The following is a 23,339-nucleotide window of genomic DNA, read 5'->3' as shown; positions in this document are numbered from 1 at the left end:
AAACTACCAAAATCAACGCTAAGCAAAAGGTGAACAACCGACCAATACGAAGCACGATTCCTGCAGCCACACTCCAATGTGGCGAAAGAACGGTCCCAGCGATTAAACTTCGCTCGCTTCCGGGTGATAGAAATCATGGGCGGTACTGTACCCCCTATATATTCTCATTACGCTACTCCTGATAGTTCATTTGGAACTAGCGGAGCGACAAATGGTGCTTCTTCTCGTGGACAGACACCTGTCCCGGCACTTCGACGCGCAGGGCATCGACGGGTTTCCAAGAGTCAGAAATCTTCTGGTATTTTCTCCATTAGACAAGGATCTGAAGATTATGCTACACGAAGCGTGGGCAAACAATCTTCCAACAAAGAAGCGATGGTTCCCAGCAGCATCCACCAATGCAGGGGGCGCCCGATAGGATTGCACTTTCGCCCACCTACTCGCGGTAGCCTATCCTGCTTCCGTTCAATCGCAGGCGCTGATCGCTGCTGAACAACAGATCGGGGATCTCGAAAGTTAAGTTACGCGACTGGCATCTAATTTCCACGTGTCCGCGCGAAGTATCGTCAGGGTTACGAACGTTTGGCGCTTTGGCTCCCCTTGAACTGGTCTCAGATCGAGACCCCAGATTCACGGCGGAATTTTGACAATCTGTGTTCAAATCACTTGGAACACAGTTGAGGTGTCATAACAACTACGTCTAAAGCATGACAGCAAATAGCTAATAAATGGTTTAGTTTACGTGTTTTTTCGGAAAAAAATACTCCTATATATTGATTTTTAAAGGAATGTCACAATTTAATATGTTCTTACAGCAAAAACATATTTTACTGTGGAAAAAATATTAAATTGGGAAGACAGATGATGAACATGCGGCCATTGTCGAGTTCAAATAAGAAGAACTTGACGGAGCCCAAGAAAAATTAGCCTTGCTGCACCAGCGAGGCCTTTAACACGCGGCGGTGTTGAGAAAATAGGTTTCTCAACAGTTGGAACTGTTGAGACAGCAGCATTTACATGCTGCTAGCGGGCAGACGCTTCCACGTCAGCTCATCGCGACTTCGAGGAACTTCGAACTCGGCATGAGAATCTCCCGACTCAACATGAGAGTCTGGATTTCTCACCGAGTTATTTCGATAAGGTCTTCGTTCATAGCAGAGCCATGAATGGAAAATCGGACGTTGAAGTACATCGTACCCACGTCCAATAGCAAGATTGTACTACCATTCATTTTTGAAAAGACCAAAAGAAGTACCTTTTCATATTTTGATTTTAGCAGAAAAGTAGTATTCTTGTTTTTAAAGCAAAGTAAGTCCCCAAGAATCCGTGGAAATACGTCCCCGGAAAACTGTGGTCAAAAGTGCCCAGTTACCTCTGGAAAATAAGTTCCAAAGATAAAACTGAGACAAGAAGGGCCTAGCTCAACACGCTAAACCATCCTACCAAGCTGCGTACACACCTTGCGCTCTACGCCGGCTTGCTTAAGCCATATCGGGACCCTTCCCTAGCTCTCCAAGTCCGTATCCTGGTCGGAGGAGTCATGCGGCTGGAAGTTTTTCACCTTCCCATTCCCCCTCACCAGATCGACGCTCGACTTACAGTCGGCGTCACCATCGGTCTCCTTAGATGGATGGGGGTATATGATCTCTTCTGGATCAGCATACCGTTTCAGACGACCCAAGTAAAAGACGAGTGCGTTTTCATATATGGCGGAAGAGTGAGCTTATACATCACGCCACCGTAAACGGCCCGACAAAACGCGGCAGTAATCGCGTAGTACCTTCAGGTAGTACATAAACTGCATTTCTGGTAGGGAAGCAATACTGAATAGTATTTTTCTCCCACTCTAAAGTGTTGAATGTTTTGTAACTAAGTATGACCGCACATTGCTTTGCTTGTCCTGTGCGTTTGCCATCGCGCCACGGCCGTTTCGTGTGATTGTTACCCGCTCATCCAAAAAGGCGTTGATCCTCGCTTACGCTTTTAGTACTAAATTCGCCAATGACACGGCCTTAGTAATAGGACGTAGTTGTCAATAACGAAACTTCATCATCGTTTAGGAGCCCGGGTATTCCTCACCGTGATTCTACTGTGACACTCTTAGGTGTCGTGACCTCTGCTAAACTGGCAGCGTCACTTAGGCAAGTTTCTGCCGTAGACATGATATTCTAACGGATCACCGTCATTTCGACAAAACTTTGTCCCTTTGTCGCAATTGCACCAATTTAGTAAGCAGTGAAATTGCGAGAAAAGCCACAGTTCCCATTAAGACTCAGGCTGCGCACAAACGAGACAGGCGTCCGAGGATGGCGCAGTCCGTTAAGATTAAACGGTGTCTTACCCGTACTTGCGTGGACACTGTTATTTATAGCAAACACCACGAAGGACAATAGATTGCTCCATTCTTTAGAAGTCGCTACTGTGCATAATACATCCGCTACGACCTGATTGGCTCGTTCGTTTAGCCATCGGTCTGGAATTGATTGGCTGTAGACATGTGGAGCTTGCTACTCAGCAGCTCAAACACATGACGCCAAAAAGCATAGGTAAAACGTGGATCCCGATTCGATACTATTTACTCGGGTATCCCGTGTAGTCGGTACATATGATCCAGGAACAAGAGCGCTGTCTCCTTGCCTGTAATTGTGGTGCTGCATGTGGCTATGCACCATTTTGCAAAGTCTGTCAACAAGAACGACGAGACCCGTCCGACCCTTGTGGTCAGACGGCATGCCAAACATAAGTTCAGACTGGCCGACTTCAAACAATCCGTATAAATCGGCAGTGACTTCAATGGCGCAATGCTGGACGGTGCAGGCTTTATGCTCTGACACTGTTCGCAGGAACGAATATAGTTGGCCACCCATTGATATAGGTGTGGCCACCAAAATTCCGCTGACACTCATGTTAATGTCTTTTCACGGCTCAGATACCCACTCGACGGTGCATCATGGAGCTCGTAAAGTATCTTTAGCTTGAGATTTGTATCATGAGGGACATTGATTATCAAGGAATCACCAGGTGACAGCTGATGCCATAACAAGACATCGCTGTAGCTGAATCGACGTAGCTGATTCTTCAGGTGGGCTAGAAATGGAGACCTCTCGTCCATCGAAGTGATTCAACAGCGGGCGACAATGCTCGTCGTGACTGTAACTCTCTTGTATCTCAGAGGCTAACGATATCCTTAAGTGGTGTGCCTTAACGGCTGCCAACGTTGACGGCTCGGATTATGCTTTAGCACGAGACACACTTTCCTGGTGACTTACCTCAAAGTCTGGTCTGCGCGACAACGCGTCAGCCGAGACATTCGACTTATCTGGCTTGTATTAAACTTCTAAATTAAATTTAGAGAAGAATGCAAGCCATCTTGTCATTCTAGGCGAGAGGTTCGGTGAATTTATTGCGGTCCGCAGTGATGCGTGATCCGTATAAACCACAAACGGTTCGGTACCCAATAGGTGCACTCGAACTTGACAAGAGCATACTTTATTGACAGTAGCTCTTTGTCATGCACATGGTAATTCTGTTGTGCGGCTTTCAAAAGCCGTGACTGATAATCGATGCGCGGTCAACGCCGTCGTCATCCTTCTGTATGAGCGATCTGCCGATTGCAAGATTGCTCGCGCCGATTTTAAAATAGCATCGCAGACGACGCTTAAGGGCTTCTCCGCGTCTGGCAATACCAAGACCGGTGTCTCAACAAGAGATTGCTTCACTGATGTGAACGCATTCACTTGATCTTTTACCAAGCCCATTCTGCATCATTTTGAAGGAGGTCACACAAGAGCTTAGTACGCTCTGCATAATTCTTGCTGTACTTGTGCAAGTAGTTATCAAGCCCTAGAAATTGGCGCAAATCCTTCATATGTCTTAGGATTGGTCATTCCTTTCCCGATTCTACATTGTCTGGGTCTGCCGGTACACCATATGTACCTACGCTGCAGCCCAGCACAGGTATCTCGGGGACCCCTATGACGCACTTTGTCAAGTTGACATGCAATTAAGTGTCCTCCAGAGTCTGCAACGCAGCGTCTAACTAACGCTTGTGCGACTCAATTTTGCTCAGATCATCCACGGTTCTACTCTTAATGAATATATCATCAAAGTAATGGGCGGTTGAATGTCGCTGGTGCTGTTTTCAAACCTTGGGGCATCACAAGCCACTCCCAAAGCATACCGCTTGGAGTGCTTACAGCTGTTAAGGCTACGCTGGACTCGCTCATGAGTACCTGATAGTAGCCATCCTTCAAAACCAACGCGAGAAAGATAGTTGACTTTCCTATGGAGTTCAACAAAACATCTTTCCGCGGGAGTGGCGTTTGCGCCAGTATGGTCGTCGTATTCAGCGTATTGTAAGCATGAGCCACGCGCCATCCACCTGTGGCTTTACGCTTCACAAAAGGTCGGGTTGCAGTGAGGCGACTTGCTCTACGTACATGTTTCGCCTTGGCACGATTTGTCGAAGAACTCATCGATATAATCGACTGGTTCTTTCGGCAACGGCCATTGCCTAGTCACACAATACTTGGTGCCAGGTTCGAGGTCTATCTCGTGCCCGATGCCCCTATCTGCTGGTAGGCGGCTCGGCACTTCTTCTGGGAACACATCGCGATGTTTCCACAGAATCTCAAAGAACGGACTGTCTCTCAAGGCATCCCAACCTTGAGCAGCGAACCGTTGCTTTTTGTCCGTTTCTAGGACGCTCTCGTCCATTGCGGAAGACTGGCAACAGTCCACCAAGCTCTCTCCTGGAACTGGTGTGACTATTTTGTGGATCTTTCTTTTTTTTTTCTTTGGCAAGGAACAGATCCCACGACGTCTTCGGGGGTTTAACTATCTCCTCAACAAATAAAAAGACTTGCCGGAGCACCTCAACTGAGGATGCCTCCGCAATTGTGTCTTTGACGGCCTCGAACACAACGTTTGAAGGCCCGTCCTCTTCTGTTGGGGCCGATCCAAAGGTCACTCGATTTGACGTGCCTTGGATCGTCCTAATCTGTCGGGTACTCGTTCTCCGAGTATCCACGACCTTTGAGTGGGAAGAGGGTGCCGTAGCTCTTCTGGCTAACGCACCCCTTTCAACCGCACCAGGCTCAAGGCACTATACCGGTTCATGCGACGCTTGACTTCATGTCAGCTCGCCGTCTACTGCCACAAGCTTTCGGCTCTGTGCAGTACTACGGGACACATGACTATTTGTCATTGCCCTTTCACTACCCCAGTCTTCACAAGCTGGGTAGGAATTGGTGACCTTTGACATCCCGTCAACGCACCTTCAACTGTGTTGTAAACGACATAAGTTGCATAGGCCTCTCACAGAAGCACATTTTTCCGGCGTCTGTCGTAGAGTTAGCAACAGGGCGTGTACGCGAGTCTATCCTTGGTTGGTGTTTCGCCAACCACAGCATGCCTAGGACGAGGACATTCGGACTCTCTATTTCTAGCATGATGAATTTCTCTTTCCAAGAGAAGTCACTAAAACTGAAGGCGAGATCAACTTGAACACCCACAGAATTCACGAGCGCGCCGTTCGCTAACGAACGGTCGACTCTTCTCGCTTGCCATCCTGGCAAAGCAACTCATACATCGCCGGTCTCTGTTTTAGAGCCGCGAGTTTTACAAAATTCTGTGATGCACCCGAATCCACAAGAAGCGTTATCACAGGTTATAGCCTCGTGCTCGAGAGCTATCGACCAGCAAGGTTGAGGTCCGAAAAATCGGCACCTCAGAGAATATGCTACCCATTTGTTCGACAGCTTCGGACTTAGGATAGGTTCAGAGTCAGCGTCAGTTGGACATCCCACCCCTACTGCGCTCCTGCATATCCCAAACCCTCAGCGGTCGATGCAGAACCCAAGCATATCGAACGCTCGTTCTTGCCAACACCCTTTGGGAAGGAAGTCCTCTTGCTGGGCGTCTTCGCACCAGCAGGGACCCTGACATAGCAGCGAGCAGACGTTGTTTGTTTTAAATGCGTCAAGCGCGGTCATATGACCGCGGTTGACGCATTTAAATCAAACAACGTCTTTTGTATGACCGCGGTTGACGCATTTATAACAAACAACGTCTGCATTGCCCAAATCTTGTTAGTGGCATCCGACCTATCGGCCGACGGCTTATACCAAACTGTCGCCGAGGCACTGTTGTAGGATTGCGTCTAAACATAAGGCAAGTTATATTGCCTTTTCCATCGTCGACGGCACGTTTCTAAAAAGGGCCTGTTGCGATGGGCCGTGCTGAAGTCCGTTCATAAACGTGGACACCTTAATTTGCTCTTGAAACGGACTTACGGTAATGGAGTGCCGACAGCGAGCGCATCTCTTGCACATACTCATGCAGAGATCGTTTTGCCTGTCGAGCACCAAAGAAGCGCGCCCCAAGCAACACTCTGTTGTTCGGTGGCTGATCCATGGCGCGAATATGATCGTCCATGAAGGCAACGCCTTATTGTCCGCCATAATCGCCAAGTAAGCCCACTCTGAGGCCTTACCGCGCAAATGGGACATGGCGTACGACGTCATCAGAGTGTCGTCCTCGATGAGCTGCGCCACATCGCATTGCTCCACGGCTTACATCCAGTGTCAATCATGTGCGCTGTAATTCCATCGAACTCGGGCGGTCCATCCGAATGCGCCTCGGCTGATGCGACCGGGCGGAGAGCATTTCAACAGTCCTGATAAAATTCTTTCTTCGAGCCTGCTCTCGCCTAAGCTCATCCTGAGTCTGAATGACGGACTCCGCCGCAGCATGGATCTGTGCCTCGGACGCGGCTCTTCGCTGTCCGAGCACGAACGCCGCAAACTGCTCCAACTGAGCAACATGTTGCTTGGGAGGACTGTCCAAGAGCCTGACCAGGGCTTGTTCACCAAGTCCCTGCGTCAACTACTCTGCCACCGCCCGATGATGTTCGGAATGGTGGAGGAAATGAGCCCAATCAAAATTGGGGCTCATCCTTACTGACACGCTCCGAGAGACGGGTCGTTGGAAGGACCAACAAGTGCTACCAAGTGTGGCGGGCGCTGCTTGAAGCTGCCACGCACTACTAGCGCACACCTTCTGAGCACAGGAAGCGGTGTGACCGTCGTCTCTCACGTGCAATGAAGTAGTTGGTAGGCGCTTAAGCGACCTCACTCAACGTACTAGGTACCTTAAGACAAGTGTCGTCACGGAAGCGGTTACCCGCCTTCACGTGCGCACTCGTTATCTAGAAAGTAGTTTTAAGAGTGATTTATTTTGAATAGAATTTAATATATAACTTTTTTACCCAATCAATTAATGCCATATCTGTAGATGTGCATCTCTAATAGGCGGGTGTATTTATTCTAAATACGTCGTCTCGTAGATGATGTCAGTCCCAGACGTCATCCCCTTCAATGTGAATGCACCTATGTGCATCACATGCACAAGAGTGGTTCACTTTGTGCGCTACACCCAAGTGGCAGGTCTAAGTACTTCACATGAAGTAAGTGACCATCGCGTTAAGTACATAAATTGTTCTAAATGGGTTTGTGTAACATAGGGCAACTTTAGCCCGTTTCAGGGGTCATCTGCGAGACGACGTATTTAGAATAATTACATTCGCCAGTTAGAGATGTCTATCGATAGAGATGACATTACTATTTGGGTTAAAAGTTTCTTATCGAATTCTTTCTAATTTGAAATCTTAAAATTACCTACTCAATAACAAGTGCGCACGTGAAGCCGGGTAACCGCTTCCGTGACGACACTTCTCCTAAAATACCTAGTTTGTTGAGTGAGGTCGCTCAGGCGCCCACCAACTGCCTCACTGCACGTGAGAGAAAACGGTCACACCGCTTCCTTACCGTGGTTGATAGTGTGTGCATAGCTGCCATAGAAGCGCCCGCCTTCATATGCAGAACTGTAGAAATTTAATTGACGACTCGCTTGATCTGGGACTTGCTGAGAATAAGGACCATCAGGCAGTAAAATATAAAATATTGCCCGAAAAAATCGTCTTACAGGTGTCTCACAAATAACTTTCTCCCTCATAGCTGATACCTCATATAACTTATAGTGTATTGCCATTACAGTTCAATGGTGTCTAACTTTTAATTAATTACTTATAAGATTTGAAGAAAATATAAGTTTTACGAGGTGTGAGTAACCAGCACATTACTAAGCTAGCGCAGCCAGGAATCCAAGGTTAGTTGCGTATTGGCTGCTGTACATATGAAAATTTGAAGGTCCCGGATGCCCCTATGGAAGGCCTTATCGAAAGGATTTGACAGATCAAGAAGTGTGGCACTTATAGCTAAGGAGTTAAGCTTGCTGACCTGACTTCCTCCACATGATCTGCTTCCCGATTCTCATCCCCACCTCCTCTTCTGCCTGCTGACCCATTGCAATGATTTCCTCATCATCCAGCTCCTCGCGCCACCTTCTCCTCAGGGATTCAATAAATAGTCAATTCCTGAAGGGTTCCTCAGTGGTAGCCTCTCTAAGTCTTCATGCAGCTCTAGCTCGATTCCCTGCTCCTCCGTGTTCACCATCTGCAACTGCGGTGCTGCTGCAAAGAGGCCCGTATGCCTAAAGCAGTTTAGCACTTTGGTTACTGAAATATGCTCCCATGCCCCCATAGACGATCGCATTGCTGTTAGCTGGTCAGCCTTGTAGATGTTGACCTTCCCTCGCTCATCACAGTCCACGGCATTCTGAAGGTGAAAGCGCCTGTAATAGCGCTTAAATGAGGCAATGATTCCAGCATCCATGGGCTAAATTTTTAATGTGCACTTTGGTGGAAGGAAAGCAACCTTGATATTTCCAAGCTTCAGTTCTTCCATTCTATGAAACGGACCATTTTCTAGCAAGAGAAGAATCTTCCTGCCCTTTCCCTGGCAAGGTTTGGTTATACTGAGATATATATACGCTTGCAATATCACATGAAATACAACTTACTTTCATGTCATTATCAAGTTTCTTCAGCCACTCTTGGAAGAAGATTCCAGTCATCTATGCATTCTTGTTGTTCCTGTTATAAAACCCCAGCCGTTCTCCTGTCTGCGGTTTAAACAGCGTGGCATCTTGAATTTCCCAGTAAAAAGGTTTTGGCTTCTTGGACCCATCAGCATTGGCGGTAAATGCTATAGTGAAACGCGTCTGAATGCGAAAGAAAATACCAGAAGATTTTTTGTAGTACAGGACAGCTAAGATGAGGTACTCAAAATCCAGATATAGCTCACTTTGTCATTCTTTAGACCTTCAATTCTTCCCTGTGAAATGATCTTTTCTGAAACTATGCGGTAGAATAGGCCTAAAATTCCATATGAGTCTCGCATAAAAAATTGTGCTTAGTGATATGAATCAGACCTCTTTCATCTATGTTATACATTTTTTGAGCTCATATCGAGCTTTTGTTGCTTTGAGTTCAGGCAGTGCAGCTTCAATGGCTTCTTGATCTGTTAACCCAACTGCACCATGCAACGAAGTTGTTTAGCTGCTGGAATCTCTAAAGCCATCCATAGGAAACTTGTCAGCATCCTCAGCTAACCCCAGGCGGCCAGGAAAGCACTTAGTCTTAACGTTGATAATCTCCCCCGTGAGAGCAACGTTTTTTGCCTGGCACTGAAAAAACCAAGTTGCCAGGGATTCTTCGAGTTTAGGATGGTGTGAGATACGAGTGCGCTTTGCAGCGAGGTCAGTCTCTGTCATGACTTCCAGCTCCTTGCGCTTCTTTAAGATGCCACTGATTCCAGCCTGCATAATGCTCTTACTGAAGTGGGCTGTAGCCCAAAATGCAAAGGCACTCTGGCTCATTTGTGGGTTCTGTAATTTGTGTCTGCAGACTTGAAGACTTTGCTCATTGGTGAGGCACGCCTGGGACATGGAGCTGGTATGCGGAAGCAGGAGGTGTAAAAACGTATAGAATAGTCAATAAAGTGAGGTTTAGTAGATATTTATATTCCTCACGCAACTTATAACATCATATAACTTATGCTTTCACCTTCCACAGTGGCTTTAAGTTATCCGAGGGACACCTGTACCGGAGCTACCTCGCTCCTAAAGTCAGAGGAAGACTTATAGACTCAGGGATTCTCTTAGATCTATAGAACTAATGGGTTCAACAACTCAGGGAGTCGTACAAGCAATTAAAGCTTAATAATGGGGCTCCTAGCTCAAGGGATTCAGGGGTTCTACGAACCAAGTGGCAACTGCCCAAGATATATACCTTAGAAAGGTTTCTATCTCTAACAGATCAATGATGCGCAAGCCTTAGGAAGGCACTTTACGCTTTAAGATCAAAAGGGGAACTGCACTTTATTTAATTATTTAATCTAAAACCTTACTGTAGCTACTTCAAAAGTAGATTTCTGCCGCCAGGTTTATTTATCTGGCGGCGACAACATTTGTTACCGATAATAAATGGGATTTTAGTAATTAAATATTTTAGAATAGGATAAAAGGGTATTTTACCCCTAAAGTAAATGTACCACAAAACGGGGTCCCTCACAACACCTGTACTGCGTAAATACAAAGGACACAATCTTCCCCCGATATTGGTTCTCTTTTGAATCCCCAGATGTATTTACTTTAACAAGTTACGTGTTCTTTTACGTATGCGACAACTCCTTTATTTGCGATGTTATTGTTAGAGCATGACGCGCGAAATTGCGACCGCTAGATAATTTTAATTGAATCGTCGCATCCAAATTAATTTGATGCCGTAAATTGCGGTTTTGTGTTTGTGCCGACCGACTCCGAGCAGAAGGCGGTCAATTACATAGAAGTCCGAAGCATAAACACTAACATAAATAGTAACAGCAATAAAATTGTTATTACAGTTCCCGTCTTTAGGGTTTGCATAAAGAAAATTAGGTCGACGGTATAGTCTATACAGCTCATTCACCATCTGCTGGCAGCTTACCCACGTGCATTAGGCTGCCTGGAGTGGATAGGGTACCCATTTTAGCCTCTTAGACGTCGCCTATGACAGATTTAAAATGTCTGTTTTCAGAAAAGCTGCGACAAATCATGATAGCATAGAAGAGGAGCGGAAGCTAGGATTGAGGGAGGGAGGGGGGATGACGCAGTTTACGGCTGTGAACATCTCCACATTTGAATCCCTCCTGTCCCGCTCAGAAGAAAATAAATAAAATCTCATCTTGGTATCAGCTGTACCCACACATTCTTTTACACAGTTCGCAGTCTTCAGCCACAAATGGTTGGGTTTTTGCGCAAGAAGAAGTCAGACCGCGCCGTGCTTTCGGGCGACACTGTGCTAGACCGTAAGGGCAAAGTAGATGGTGCGAGTTTGTTAAACGGGGACGGAGAGCCCACAGAGGGTACCCTTTACGATATGCATGGCAAGCGCGTTAGCCACACCCAGCGCAACTCTGATGAGGAGAACCGCTCGAAACCAGTAAAGAACGCCAGCTATCCGCCAGTCATGGCTACGGGCATGTACCCGCCACAGCACTCTGGTTTCGGTCAGCAGCAGATAGGAGTTTACGGATTCAATCCGAACCAACCCCAGCAGTACGGGCAACCCCAACAGCAGCCGTATGGCCAGCAACAGCAGCAATATGTTCAAACCCAGCAGCAGTTTCGCCCCCAGTACGGTCAACCTCAACAGTATGGACAGCCTCAGCAGGGGCAGCAGCAATACAGACAACCTTCGCAGCAATTCGGGCAACCTCTGCAGCAGTACGGACAACCTCAGCAGCAGTCCGGCCAACCCCAACAGCAGTACGGACAACCTTCTCAGCAGTATGGTCAGCCCCAACAGCAACATGGACAATCGCACCAGCAGTTTGGGCAGCCCCAACAGCAATACCCTCCTACGACGTTAGGTGGGCAGTACCAGTACCCAGTGCGATACGGCCAGATGCCCCCTCCAATGCCTTCAGCATCATCCAAGAAGGCTCGGTTTCGCCTTCCTGGTATGGGCAAGAAGAACTAAACAACTGATGCATGTGAACTTGCGGAAGCTGAAAGGTATAAGTGGGTGGACTATGCGACTTGTTGTAGAATCAGTCTCGGGGTGAAGTACTTCCAGCTTTCCGGTTTGTCTAGTGGTAACTACTCTCTTTTCATTTTCTCACTGCCAAATAAATTAAGGGCTTTAGATTCAATTAATTTGTACCCAAAATTGAAACAGCTGGCCATTCACAGAATTGACATATGAATTATTAGGAAAGGTGTTAGCCCAAGACTATCTAAAATGGGCCTAAAACCCACTAAAATGGACCTAAAACCCCACTAAAATGGGTGATTTAGTGAATATTTTGAAAGAGACGAATGGATCCGTCGGCACCGCCTGTTACCACCCACGGCTACAAATATAAAAATGCGGTCAATACTGGACGCACAGCATAATAACAGTGAGTCACCTACCAAAGTTGGGTGAAAGGCTAATGCCATTACACCGAGGCCACCAGAGACCTTATGGCCACGTAGGATCTTCAGTGGCACAATCAGTGGATTTTTCATCAGGTCCCTGCAAAGATCGCAGTAACATGGTGTTAGAAAAGCTTACAGATCGTAAGAAGCAACAAAAACCAGCTCAAATACGTACGAGTAGACCATAGCATGGAAGATATGAATGGTGCCGTCATCCGAAGCTGAAGCCATAAGCGGGTATTTAGCATGAAATGACACATCACGCACAGCTTTTTCGTGATACTTGAGCGTCTTGAATGGTCTCGAGGATAGATCGAGATCAAACCAGCATAATCGTCGGTCATAACTACCCACAAGGAGGTGATCCCCGTTCGGATGTACCGCCATGCTCGAAATCCACTTTACGCCTGATGATAGCTTCTTCACAATTGACTGCTTCACAAGGTTGTACACGCGAACATGGCGCTGAGTAGCGTGGAAGAAGAAGGGCTTGGATGGGTGAAATAATACGCACTGCACCTGACCCACGCTCTTTTGAAATGGGTTCTGGGTAACTCGCTTCGAGAGCTGGTGGATAAGGACAGCCCCAGAGCCAGCGCCAGGGGCAACGGTCGAAAGATAGTCACCCTTGTAATGCCACGCCACGGACTTCACGTCACTCGTGTGGTGCAACACAATACGAATACCAGTACCCACTCGACGCTCGAGCCACGGTCGATCTGTTGATTTGTGTGTGTCTTTCGTACCACTGTAGAATCGCCAGGTAACTGGTACCTTCTTTTTAAGTGAATCCGCCTCCACAGCAGCCTCGTCCTCCTCAATCACCTGGACGTCGGCATCATTGCTATCTTTCTTACCTTCCTGTTTACTAGACGTCTGTATGCTGTCTTTCGCATCGCCCACAAGAGCATTGGTGAGGTCAGTTTGGTCTGCACTCCCTGTTCCTGTAGCAATTACAAAAACCTTTTTCGCAGCTGCGACGGCCAATAGTTGATGATCTTTGTTGGGATTCCACGATAGCTTGTGCACTACTGCTCCAACATTATACACGTGCAAACAACGCGCAGTCTCGAGTTCCCAAATACGAACAGTGAAGTCGTCGGATCCTGAAGCGATGTATTGGCCATACGGATCCACTGCCAGCGAGCGAATGCGGCCGGTGTGGCCCTCGAAGACAAGTTCCAATGTATTGGGAAAAGGACGCAAGTCCTGAGGTTTTGGTAGCTCCGGCAAAAGCGATTCTGGATCAATGTTAAGCTTGCGCTTATTAACACGAGGCGCCAAGTACAGATCGAGACAGCGTTCAAAACGTTCACGCACAAAGCCACCGTACCCGCAGACCTCTCGCAGCGATTTAAACTTCTTCGGCATAAAATTGTGTTCTCGGTCCTCCGGGTCGGCTTCTTCCCAAGCACGACGCTCTTCCTTGGTAAACAAGTATTCTTCTGGAGGATTGTACGACTCAATATGTCCTGGAAGCGGCATTTTTGGTGCCTGTACGTGCGCTGGGCCCTTGCGAGTTTGCGCCTGGTCATCGTCAAACCACATCTGATAGACATCTTGTTTCTTTTCGGGCCCGTGATCAAGTTTAATGCGACCTTCTTTAATACCCTTCATGATCTTAATGACCTTCATACGTTCCCACTTTGAAGGCAAGAATCGACTCTTGGGTTCCAGGTCATTGCCCATGGAGTGAATCATTTTATTTGAAGAGAAGATATCCACATAGTCTGGGTAAGCCTCAAATTCCGGGTGGGCAAAAGCACCAGCTTGCATACGACGAATAATTTCCATGTTCCGGTCCGAGATGACAATTTTGCGATCATTGTATGCGTCATACACAGTGCGACTGCCAATTGCCAAAAACAGATACAATATCAGTTACTAAATACAAACACTAAGTGATCTCATCACAACGTACTCATAATTTGGGTCATCCTTAGCAGCAATTGCATTGTCAATCCCGTCGCCGTTGTTCGATCTCATAATCTTCGTGCCCTCAACATTGTAGCCAATGTGGTCATAATCTTCATACCACCGGAGTGGCACGTTGCCTATCGTATTGACATTCTCTTCATCGTCCGACGACAGGTCATCCACATGCAATTGTGACGCCAACGAAAGTGAGCCATCTTCGCGCATTTTTTGCATTTCTTTTTCGCGATCCACTGTAAATCGTCGCGTCTTCTTTTCGAGCTCCGAGAGCTCGGCATCTCCGTCTTCCTCTTCGCCGCTATCTTCGTCGGACGACGATCCTTGCTCTTCAAATCCATCGTCGCCTTCCTCGTCGGCGTCGTCGCTTTCCTCTGTCTCACTATGCTCGTCGTCATTGTCTTCATCGCTTACAATCTGCTTCACAGCCTTCAGAGGGTTTTTCTTGTGCTTTATAACCGCACAATCGGCAGCCTTCTTATTTTCTTTGCGCTTATCATTAGATTTCGGTGTTGACGTCTTCAATGGCGCTACGATTTTTTTTCGACGAGCCATCAGTTTGACTATTGACACACTAATGCGTTAATGCGCTCGCAACCAGCAAAACTACGTGTACCACTTCTGTACCGGTCTCAATAAAAAGCCGTGAAATTTAGTGACCGATTCTGGGTCCATCACTCATATATCCCGGACATAAGGGAGGGAGCACAGATAATAGTCTCGTCTCTTCGAGCCGCAACTCCCGTCCGAGCGTCGCACAGACCACGAGTCGTGTTCCGGCTTCCATCTTTTTTACTTGTCTGCCATCCACTTTTTTTTCTGTTGATAGACTGCGTTAGGGACGAGTATTTGCTCCCTACCTCGTGCATCCCAGTCTGGACATTTGGGGAACGTTTTCTTAAATTAAAGCGCTTGTAAACGCCAAGTGTCACTACGAGACATCACCCTCGCAATAGACCACATAGGATCTTGTGGAGCACCATGAAGGCCTCGCGAGCGAGCTGCGAGGGCTATTTAACGTTTCGTACCAGTCCGTCATCGCCGCCACCCATGCTGCGGCGCTATTGCTTCCTTGTTGGAACATCTTTCCACTACTATAGGTACTGTGTGTGGAATCGTGTTGGATATGAATGGTTATATAGTAACGTTCTGCTTATTCTGAATTGTTCTAGTACACAAGAGGACGCGTATCATATGCTGCGTATTAAGGGGGAAGTAGATGTGCTTGGCGTGCAGGAATGGGACGGCAAAGGCAATATGCATATTTATCAGCACGGATTTCTGTTCGCCACAGCGCAGAGCAAAGTTTTTTATGCCTACGCCGACACAGCTATGGACAAGGAGAAATGGATTCGAGCAATTCAGACAGCAGTGGTCACCACTGCACCGCGTCTGGTAGCAGCGTTCTTTCACCAAGCGACACTAGATCAATTAGTCTCCCCGGTTAGTACATTCACAGTTCCGTCTACTGAGACGGACGTGACGTGCAAGTGTCCAGACTGTACTCGCGTGGCCGCTGAAGCTGCGTCGACTGGTTCAGTGCTCCCAGCGGTTGCGGTGCTGCTGTACAAGTGCAACAGCTGTGACAACTTGTTTTGTGATAAATTTACAGGCCACAAGGTCCCGCTCCCGCAACGATCCCATTACTACGCGAAGCGCGTGTGTGATCGTTGTTACGAAGCTCAGAACTATATTAATTACTTGCGAGCTATGGTAGAGCGACTTAAAGCAGGGATATGTTTGTATCCGAAACCATTGAATGCCGACGCGCCGATTGAGCTCATGATGCCTAAGCGTCCTTTGCAGACCGAGTCCGCTAAGATTGCAATTGATTTGCTCAAAGCTGAGGTCATTACTGCGGAAGAATGCGAAGAGATTTTGCTTAAAGATCGACGTTTTTATGATCATACGATGGATCACCCGGAAATTCCATTGGACTTAAAAATTCTCGGTTTGCACCGCGAATTTCGTGCTCGCAGCTTTAGCGTGTATCGAGCCGTGATCTTATTGCATCGTCACTTAGACAGTGATCCGCTTTTGTTTAAACCGATTGTTGAAAAGCTGCTACATTTTTCTTACACGCGTATAAATCAAGTGGAGTTTTATTGGCCGCAGATAGTTCACGCGTACCTGTCGATTCCGAATTTTGACTTTGAAAAGATTTTTTGGTTAGATGAGCTCATTTTGTCCGTGTGTTCACGCTCGATTCACCTCGCTCTGCTTCTTCGATGGCAACTTCAAGGCGCGCTCGAAGATTCTTTTGATCTTAGAAAACCCAAAGAAATGCAGGATAAGTATGCTCGTGTGGTGCGGCTTATGGTTGAGGTTGAACGTGAGGTCGCTGGTGTAGACCGAGCTACAGTGCTTAGCCGTGACCCGATGCAAGAAACAGCACAGGCACACAAGCGCAATCTTCCGATGCCAACAGATGACCAGTTGCAGGTCATTGTTAAGCTGACAGAGGAGATTGCACTATATCGTAGTCTAGCTCATCAAACAACAGTTGAAGGAGGATCTTTTGCGGGTATGCATTCTTATACTTCTCTCTCCCCAGCAATGGTCAGAAAAGGCCAAGATCGCAACGGATCGCTAGATGATGCAGACAGTCGGTTTCGTGATTTTTCGCGCTTTCAACAGCATTTACTTACGCCCAAAGAGAACCTGAACTCGATGTTGTTAACCCACCCGACAGGCGACGAATTTGAGCTAGATGAAAGACTGTCCATCCTTGAAGAGGAGGATAGTCATAATCTACCGACTAGTATCTTCAGTGAGTCGATGCGACGTTCAAGCCAAACAGACAAATCTCTACTGGCCAATCACTTTGCCGATGAATGTGCCTTTGTAGAGCAGATCACTGATATCGCTGAGGCACTGCGGTTTGTGCCATCAATACAGGATCGTAAAGCTCAATTGCCTTCTTATTTAGAAAAATTGCGTCTTCCTCCAATGGCTTACGTACCGCTGGTTAAGGCAACGGATCCTTTCGAGCGTATCGTTCGCATCCCCACTAAAGAAGGAACCGCTTTTTCAACAAAAGCACGTGTTCCCATTCTGCTGATATTTGAGGTTATTCGCGGCAATCCTTTTGATGATGACCAACAGCGTGTGATCGAGTCACCACGATCGCCCTCACGACAAAGCAGAATCGGAACCAATACGCTTGATACGTCTGAAGTTAATTACATTGAGGATGATGAAATTGGTCAGCTGATTGGACGCCAGTCTTTTGCTGGTGAAATAGATGATGCCGACGAAACTCATGCAGAATCGACAATTCCATCGCTGGAGTTGACTGTATCGTGTCACTCTCCTGTCGCCATGCCTCGTCGTGTGCTGGCTCCCGAGACGCCCACCGACGTACCCGACATTGTATCAACGCCTTGTTCAACTCCATTCCAAGTGCAATTTTCTGATAACACGGCTAATAGCGAAAGTTCACGACAAGGCACGACTACTAATCAACCTTCAACACCAATTGAAATGGATTTGGCAACAGGTCATTTGACTGCAGAAGCAATTGAGCTTGAGAAAGCACGTCGAAAAGACTTTGAGGCAGCCTTTGGAGAGTCTTGGAGCTCAAAGCGCGCAAGACTGATGGTGACATCGCCTTACGGTCATTTGCAGGGATGGGACATTGTGTCAATGATTGGCAAAAGCAACGATGACCTTCGTCAGGAGGTATTTACGTTGCAATTGATTCAAAAGTTTATCGAGATTTTTCGAAGGGCCAATTTGCCAATGTGGGTGAAAAGGTACCGCATTATTGCGACGAGTTCGTCAACAGGGCTCATTGAAACACTTATTAATGCGATTTCGCTGGACGGATTGAAAAAGTTTGAAGGTTACGTCTCACTGCTTCATCATTTCGAGAAGTCATATGGACCTCCGGATTCACACAGATTTAAGGAAGCGCGACGTAAATTCATTCAGTCTATGGCTGGTTACTCGCTGGTGTGCTATTTCCTACAAATTAAAGATCGGCATAATGGCAACATCATGCTCGACAACGAAGGCCACATGATTCATATAGATTATGGATTTTTACTTGGTATTGCACCTGGTGGAATGCTAAGCATCGAGACAGCCCCATTTAAACTGACAGCCGAAATGGTTGAGACTATGGGGGGCCAAGACTCGGAGGGATTTAAGGAATATGTAACATTGTGTACCCGAGGCTTTCTTGCGTGTCAACAGCACTGTGACGAAATTTGTGACCTAGTTGATGTCATGTCCCGTCAGTCGCCGTACCCGTGTTTTCTCGGCATTGATGCTGATTATGTTTTATTGCGCTTGCGCTCACGCTTTAAGCTCACACTTTCAAAACAAGAGACAGTAGCATATGCGCTTTCGCTCATTCGCAAAAGCAATAACAACTACAGCACGCGCCAGTACGACAACTTTCAGCGCATGACAAACGGGATTCTTTCGTAGCGTGGTCGTTAATCTTGTCGGGGTCAAGCCGTTTGTGGAAACAAAAAGAAATTTAGATGTACGAGAAGCATGCTTAATTAGCGCGTAATGTTTTGGTAGGTAGTACATGTGATACGATTGTTTGTCAAGTGTTAATGAACGTTGTGCGGATGATCGATCGACCCCTTTCTACTCTTTCGTCTATCGGCTGGAATCCAACGCTTACGCAGCGAAATAGCTATTAAACCCATCGCGTTTTCGCATCATGCATCTCCGCGTATAGGCAGTATGCACGACAGCCAGAGCGACAGTAACGCAAGTTGCCGCGAGGGCCAATTTTGTACCCGTTGAAGCGTCGGAGATGTTGGTAAGCGACTCTCCTGAGTTTTCTGCAACCAGTAGATTGAAATACACGGCAGCAGCAAGCGTAACGAGCGCCAACAGGCCCCAGATGATCCCCCAACAACGACTGGATGTGTGCGTCAATTTGGCAAAGACTGATGCATCGCTCTCATTGATGCGGCGAGAAATGAGATCGTCCCAAATATCATAAACTGAAAAAAGACAGCTCATTACGCCCAGGAATAGTGTCACGTATTGAAGTGCGTCAAAGGTCGTCCCGATGTTAAGTGCCATTAATCCCGCAAGTAGCAAGATGAAGCAAAAGTTGAGGATCCGAAGATAATTGTTGTGAGCGTAGAAGATGAAGAGTAAAAGGAAGAAGATGAGGATGCCGGTAGCCACTTCAGACGCTGTCTTGTCAGCACTTGCGATCGTCAGCGCCATCCCCCACAAGGCTGACCCTAGATAGCCCTTTTGTCAAGCAATTGAAGCATTAAATCACCATTGTATTTTAATTACATGACCACCACGCACTGCTGGAAGAATGACCCACTGAAGACCACCAACGGTCTTTGTCACGCCACCTTCGTCTGGGTGGACCTCCATTCCCTTAACCTGTAGGAGTACTCGAACAAAGACAGTAGTTTAGCTTTCCATTCCATAATCGAGCCTTGAAAAGTCTCCGTACGCTGCCACAAGTAAGCCACGCAGCTGTCGCATGCCCCAGCTCGTGCAGGAATACCGTGCTAGAGAATAGCAAAGGAAAGAGCGATCATCACTTTCGACTCGTTCAATAATTGCCACTACAACAGCGTACAGAATTTTAAACGGGTGGAGAATAGGCACGCGCCATCTGCAGCAAGACGAGAGTGAGCAAAATCAGTAGATGCTCATGCTGATCAGTGAAGAAACTTGACGTTCTTACAGTTTAAAGATAACGACAGCATAGCAGACGATGAGAAATATGGACAGGAACTGCTTATCATTGCAGCACTCAAGTGTCCAGTCCATAGTGACAACTATAGATTCAACTGCTTTGATACAGCAAGTCAAGAAATGACGATGTCTGAATTATTAGGATTCTGAACCCTCAATGCCATTAAATCTGACAGTAGTCGACCTCCATGCCGTGCCATTCGCTTTAAATGGATTTTAATAGCCCATAATTAATGAGTCAAATTGGCGGAAATGGTGACAAGAATGTAAAAGTACACCGGCTGTATCCAGATGTCTTTTTATGAGCCCAGCTGGAAGATTGCGATAACTGAATATTTTTGTGGCCTGCTTTTATGGGGTACTAAAATATGTCCATGTCAAAACTGCGCACACAATAAATTGCAATAACATGGAACATAGAGAATATTCAATGAAGCGCGTAAGGGCAATTTATAGTGTAGATACCAAGACTAACCCCTGATTTTATATGGTAACCCTTACACTTTATCTCCTTTTTTCTTGGCAGCTTTTTGCATCTTGACAGCCTGGGCATTCACCTTGACATCGCGGGTAAATGGCAAGTACGTGACGCCTCCCATGAAGGGCACGAGCACTTCTGGCACCTTGACGCCGTTTTCGTCTTGATAGTTTTCAAGGATGCAGCATACCGTACGCGTCGAAGCACAGAGCGTCGAGTTGAGCATGTGCACGTACTTCTTTTCACGCTGATTCTCCTTTTTCACCCCGCAGCGGATCTCCATGGCACGCGACTGAAAGTCTGTGCAATTTGAGGCTGACACAAGCTCGCGGTATTCTTTGTAAGCAGGAAACCACGCTTCGAGGTCGTATTTCTTCACTGCAGCATTGTTAAGCTCACCCGACACGATATTTACCACTCGATATGGCAAATTGAGCGACTGATAAAATTCTTCGGCATGACGAATCATCTCTTCGTGCATGGCAGTCGAGCTCTCTGGATCAGTGATGCAAAATTGCTCAATCTTATCAAATTGGTGGACCCGAAAGATCCCCCACGTATCCTTGCCATGCGACCCAGCTTCCTTACGAAAGCAAGTCGAGAACCCCCCGTAACGCAGAGGCAGTGAACTCTCCGTGATCCACTCACCCTTATGGTACCCACAAATGGGTTGCTCGGAAGTAGCAATAAGGTACTTTTCGTCCTCACCAATGACCTTATACAATTGTTCGTCAAAGTCATCGAGCTGTGCGACAGCAGCCATGCAGTCTTTGTTCATAAAGAAGGGCGGTTTGAGCATTTTATACTGCGCCTTCATAAGAAAAGCCGACGCATAAGCCATGAGCGCCTGCTCAAGTAGAAAACCGTAGCCCGTGAGGAAGTACGCGCGGTGGCCCGCCACCTGCACGCCACGCTCGGGCTCGTACCCATCGATACGGTGTAGTACCTCGTGATGGAAATGCAGTCCTTCCCTTTTAATAGTCTTGCCCCAGGTTTTCACAATCACATTGTCCTCTTCATTATTTGAGATTGGCACCGAGGGATCTACGGTGTTGCCAATCTTGGGCAGCTCTCGTTCCACTAATTCCTTAAGCGCCTCGACCTCCTTCTTTTTTTCCGGCAAGGACGCCGCCAGCTGCTTTCGCTCGTCACTAATAGCCTTAAAATCCTCTTTGGCTTTGCTCAGCTTTTTAATCTCCTGCTGCAGCGCATTCATGTTCATGCTAATCGTCTCAACCTCACCCTGCTTCTTGCGCCACTGCTCATCCAGTTCAATCACTTTGTTAACAATAGCGACGTCAATGTTGCGCTTCTTTTGGTCAGCGCGAACGGCATCCGGGTCGCCTCCACGCTCGGGGCGCAGACTATTAATATCGATAGGCATATTCGTGGACAGAACGATACGAGTGGGAATGTATCATATACTATGACTAGCGCCACCGAACGAAAGGGCTTACAATCGGTGACATTTGCTTCAACATTAAAAAGGTCTATTTCTGCTACGTTGTCCGGTCGTCGTTATTTGATCCGACGGTTGACATAGAGAGCATTCTATTATGATTTAATAGCCTTTCAGGGAAACTTGCCGTGGTAATTTAATTGAAAGGATACTTTTTAATTTGTTTTATACTTACAAAAGGGTACCCCGCTGGTGGTGACGCTCTTGCGTCGACGTAAACCGATCGACAACAGTGTTGGCATTAGTGGCTCCTTTCGTAAGTGTGGCTAAATACGTAACGAGCAGTGCGTCATTATACTCTTGCGTGAACGCTGCGTCGAAATGCTCCGACTTCATTGCTGGAAGCTGGTTACAAATGCTCGATATGTGGCGCAACAAATTATGATTAAGCGGTGCCTCGCCATTTTCCATGGCGTAGAGAAAGCGTAGCAACACATCTACTTGTCGGTCCAGCATTTTCATGGCGTCTCGAACATTGCCCAGGTAAGGATGTACTGCCACATTAACACAATATCAGTAACAGTATTGAGGCAGCGCTATACGACACAAACATTACAAGATGACTTGCTGGCATCAGCAACCGGTGCGATCTTTGAAATGTGGTCAATCGCAATCCCCTCCGTTTCAGACGTCTCGACCTTAAATGGTGCTTTTGCAAAAATCATTTTGGGGACGCCATTAAACATGTGTAGCTCCGATTCGAATAGCGATATCGGGAGCTTCTTCTTTGTGCTTGGGCCTGCAGACTCTGGATTTAAAATCATCAGCAGCGGGCTTTCATTAAACTCCATCACCTGTAGCCAAAAATAACCTATTATTGAGAAAGCGAATGAGTTTCTTCTTTGTAGTCTAGTACGTACCACACGGTGCACTGCCAAATCACTAGGTAAAGCCTTAGAGCCAACGGTGTACCAACCTAGTAACTCAAAGCCCGGGAAAACCTGTGAGACTACAGACAATGATTAAGGCATAACAGCATCCCTGAACTGTAGCTGTGCGTCTGTCACGTACACTGCTGGATGCGCGAAGTGAGAAATTCCTTATCAATCTGAATTTTTCCGTCGATGACGTCATACTTCATCTCAAAGGAATCGTAAACGTCCACATCGAGTCCTTTTTGGATACCAAAAAGCGCGCCGATGACTTGTGACGCCTCTGTTTGGCTCAGCTGTGAGTTGCACTGCTGTCGCGTCTGGTGGTCGGTAATGTTTACAATTACAAGCGGATGGATTTGGATTTGCCGCTCACCACCGCCTGTCGCGCCGCTACCCTCTCGCTGGACGAGGATTTCTTCGTCTTTTTCCTCGTCATTTGCCATCTCTGTGTCGAGCATAATCCTCGAATCAATTTTGTTGAATTGGTCTTTATTTGCAGGGTTACGTCCATTTGGGAAGTTGTCCATTTAAGGTGCCATTTTCT

At 47.0% G+C, this 23,339-nt stretch overlaps 6 protein-coding genes across 6 annotated transcripts; 2 read left to right on the top strand and 4 right to left on the bottom strand.

Moving 5' to 3' along the window:
• Positions 1-11,179: 11,179 nt before the first annotated feature.
• CCR75_000593 (uncharacterized protein) lies at positions 11,180-11,920 on the top strand (the record flags this gene model as incomplete). The annotated part of the gene is made up of 1 exon (XM_067958700.1): positions 11,180-11,920. The coding sequence occupies one exon, from the start codon at positions 11,180-11,182 to the stop codon at positions 11,918-11,920; it is 741 nt and encodes a 246-aa protein (XP_067814332.1).
• A 113-nt stretch (positions 11,921-12,033) lies between these two features.
• On the bottom strand, positions 12,034-14,847 carry CCR75_000594 (uncharacterized protein; the record flags this gene model as incomplete). Its single annotated transcript, XM_067958701.1, has 4 exons — positions 12,034-12,293; positions 12,355-12,457; positions 12,536-14,209; positions 14,282-14,847. 4 exons carry the CDS (start codon positions 14,845-14,847, stop codon positions 12,234-12,236), a joined length of 2,403 nt encoding a protein of 800 aa, XP_067814326.1. The 3' UTR covers positions 12,034-12,233.
• Positions 14,848-15,034: 187 nt separating this feature from the next.
• On the top strand, positions 15,035-18,726 carry CCR75_000595 (uncharacterized protein; the record flags this gene model as incomplete). The annotated part of the gene is made up of 2 exons (XM_067958702.1): positions 15,035-15,392; positions 15,465-18,726. The coding sequence occupies exons 1-2, from the start codon at positions 15,274-15,276 to the stop codon at positions 18,724-18,726; spliced, it is 3,381 nt and encodes a 1,126-aa protein (XP_067814477.1). The 5' UTR covers positions 15,035-15,273.
• CCR75_000596 (uncharacterized protein) lies at positions 15,482-20,203 on the bottom strand. Its single transcript, XM_067958703.1, has 5 exons — positions 19,973-20,203; positions 19,865-19,900; positions 19,736-19,793; positions 19,567-19,662; positions 15,482-19,518 (listed from the first exon to the last, which is right to left on the bottom strand). The coding sequence occupies exons 1-5, from the start codon at positions 20,056-20,058 to the stop codon at positions 18,928-18,930; spliced, it is 867 nt and encodes a 288-aa protein (XP_067814328.1). The 5' UTR covers positions 20,059-20,203; the 3' UTR covers positions 15,482-18,927.
• Positions 20,204-20,480: 277 nt separating this feature from the next.
• CCR75_000597 (uncharacterized protein) lies at positions 20,481-21,845 on the bottom strand (the record flags this gene model as incomplete). Its single annotated transcript, XM_067958704.1, has 1 exon — positions 20,481-21,845. One exon carries the CDS (start codon positions 21,843-21,845, stop codon positions 20,481-20,483), a length of 1,365 nt encoding a protein of 454 aa, XP_067814327.1.
• Positions 21,846-21,936: 91 nt separating this feature from the next.
• CCR75_000598 (uncharacterized protein) lies at positions 21,937-23,322 on the bottom strand (the record flags this gene model as incomplete). The annotated part of the gene is made up of 4 exons (XM_067958705.1): positions 21,937-22,414; positions 22,477-22,714; positions 22,781-22,869; positions 22,932-23,322. 4 exons carry the CDS (start codon positions 23,320-23,322, stop codon positions 22,092-22,094), a joined length of 1,041 nt encoding a protein of 346 aa, XP_067814337.1. The 3' UTR covers positions 21,937-22,091.
• Positions 23,323-23,339: the final 17 nt, after the last annotated feature.

The sequence above is a fragment of the Bremia lactucae genome (assembly GCF_004359215.1).
Source record: "Bremia lactucae strain SF5 chromosome Unknown BlacSF5_NotPlaced_200_SHOA01000120.1_2678225bp, whole genome shotgun sequence".
NCBI lineage: Eukaryota > Oomycota > Peronosporomycetes > Peronosporales > Peronosporaceae > Bremia > Bremia lactucae.
The sequence above is the reverse complement of the archived record's forward strand: the minus strand, read 5'-3'. Positions and strand labels throughout refer to the sequence as shown.

Coding starts and splice junctions, on each gene's coding strand:
- CCR75_000596 (XM_067958703.1), bottom strand. CDS start 20,058: ATGGACTGGACACTTGAGTGCTGCAATGATAAGCAGTTCCTGTCCATA. Junction 19,901..19,972: donor GCTGTCGTTATCTTTAAACT/GTAAGAACGTCA, acceptor GTCTTGCTGCAG/ATGGCGCGTGCCTATTCTCC. Junction 19,519..19,566: donor CAGCAGTGCGTGGTGGTCAT/GTAATTAAAATA, acceptor GCTTGACAAAAG/GGCTATCTAGGGTCAGCCTT.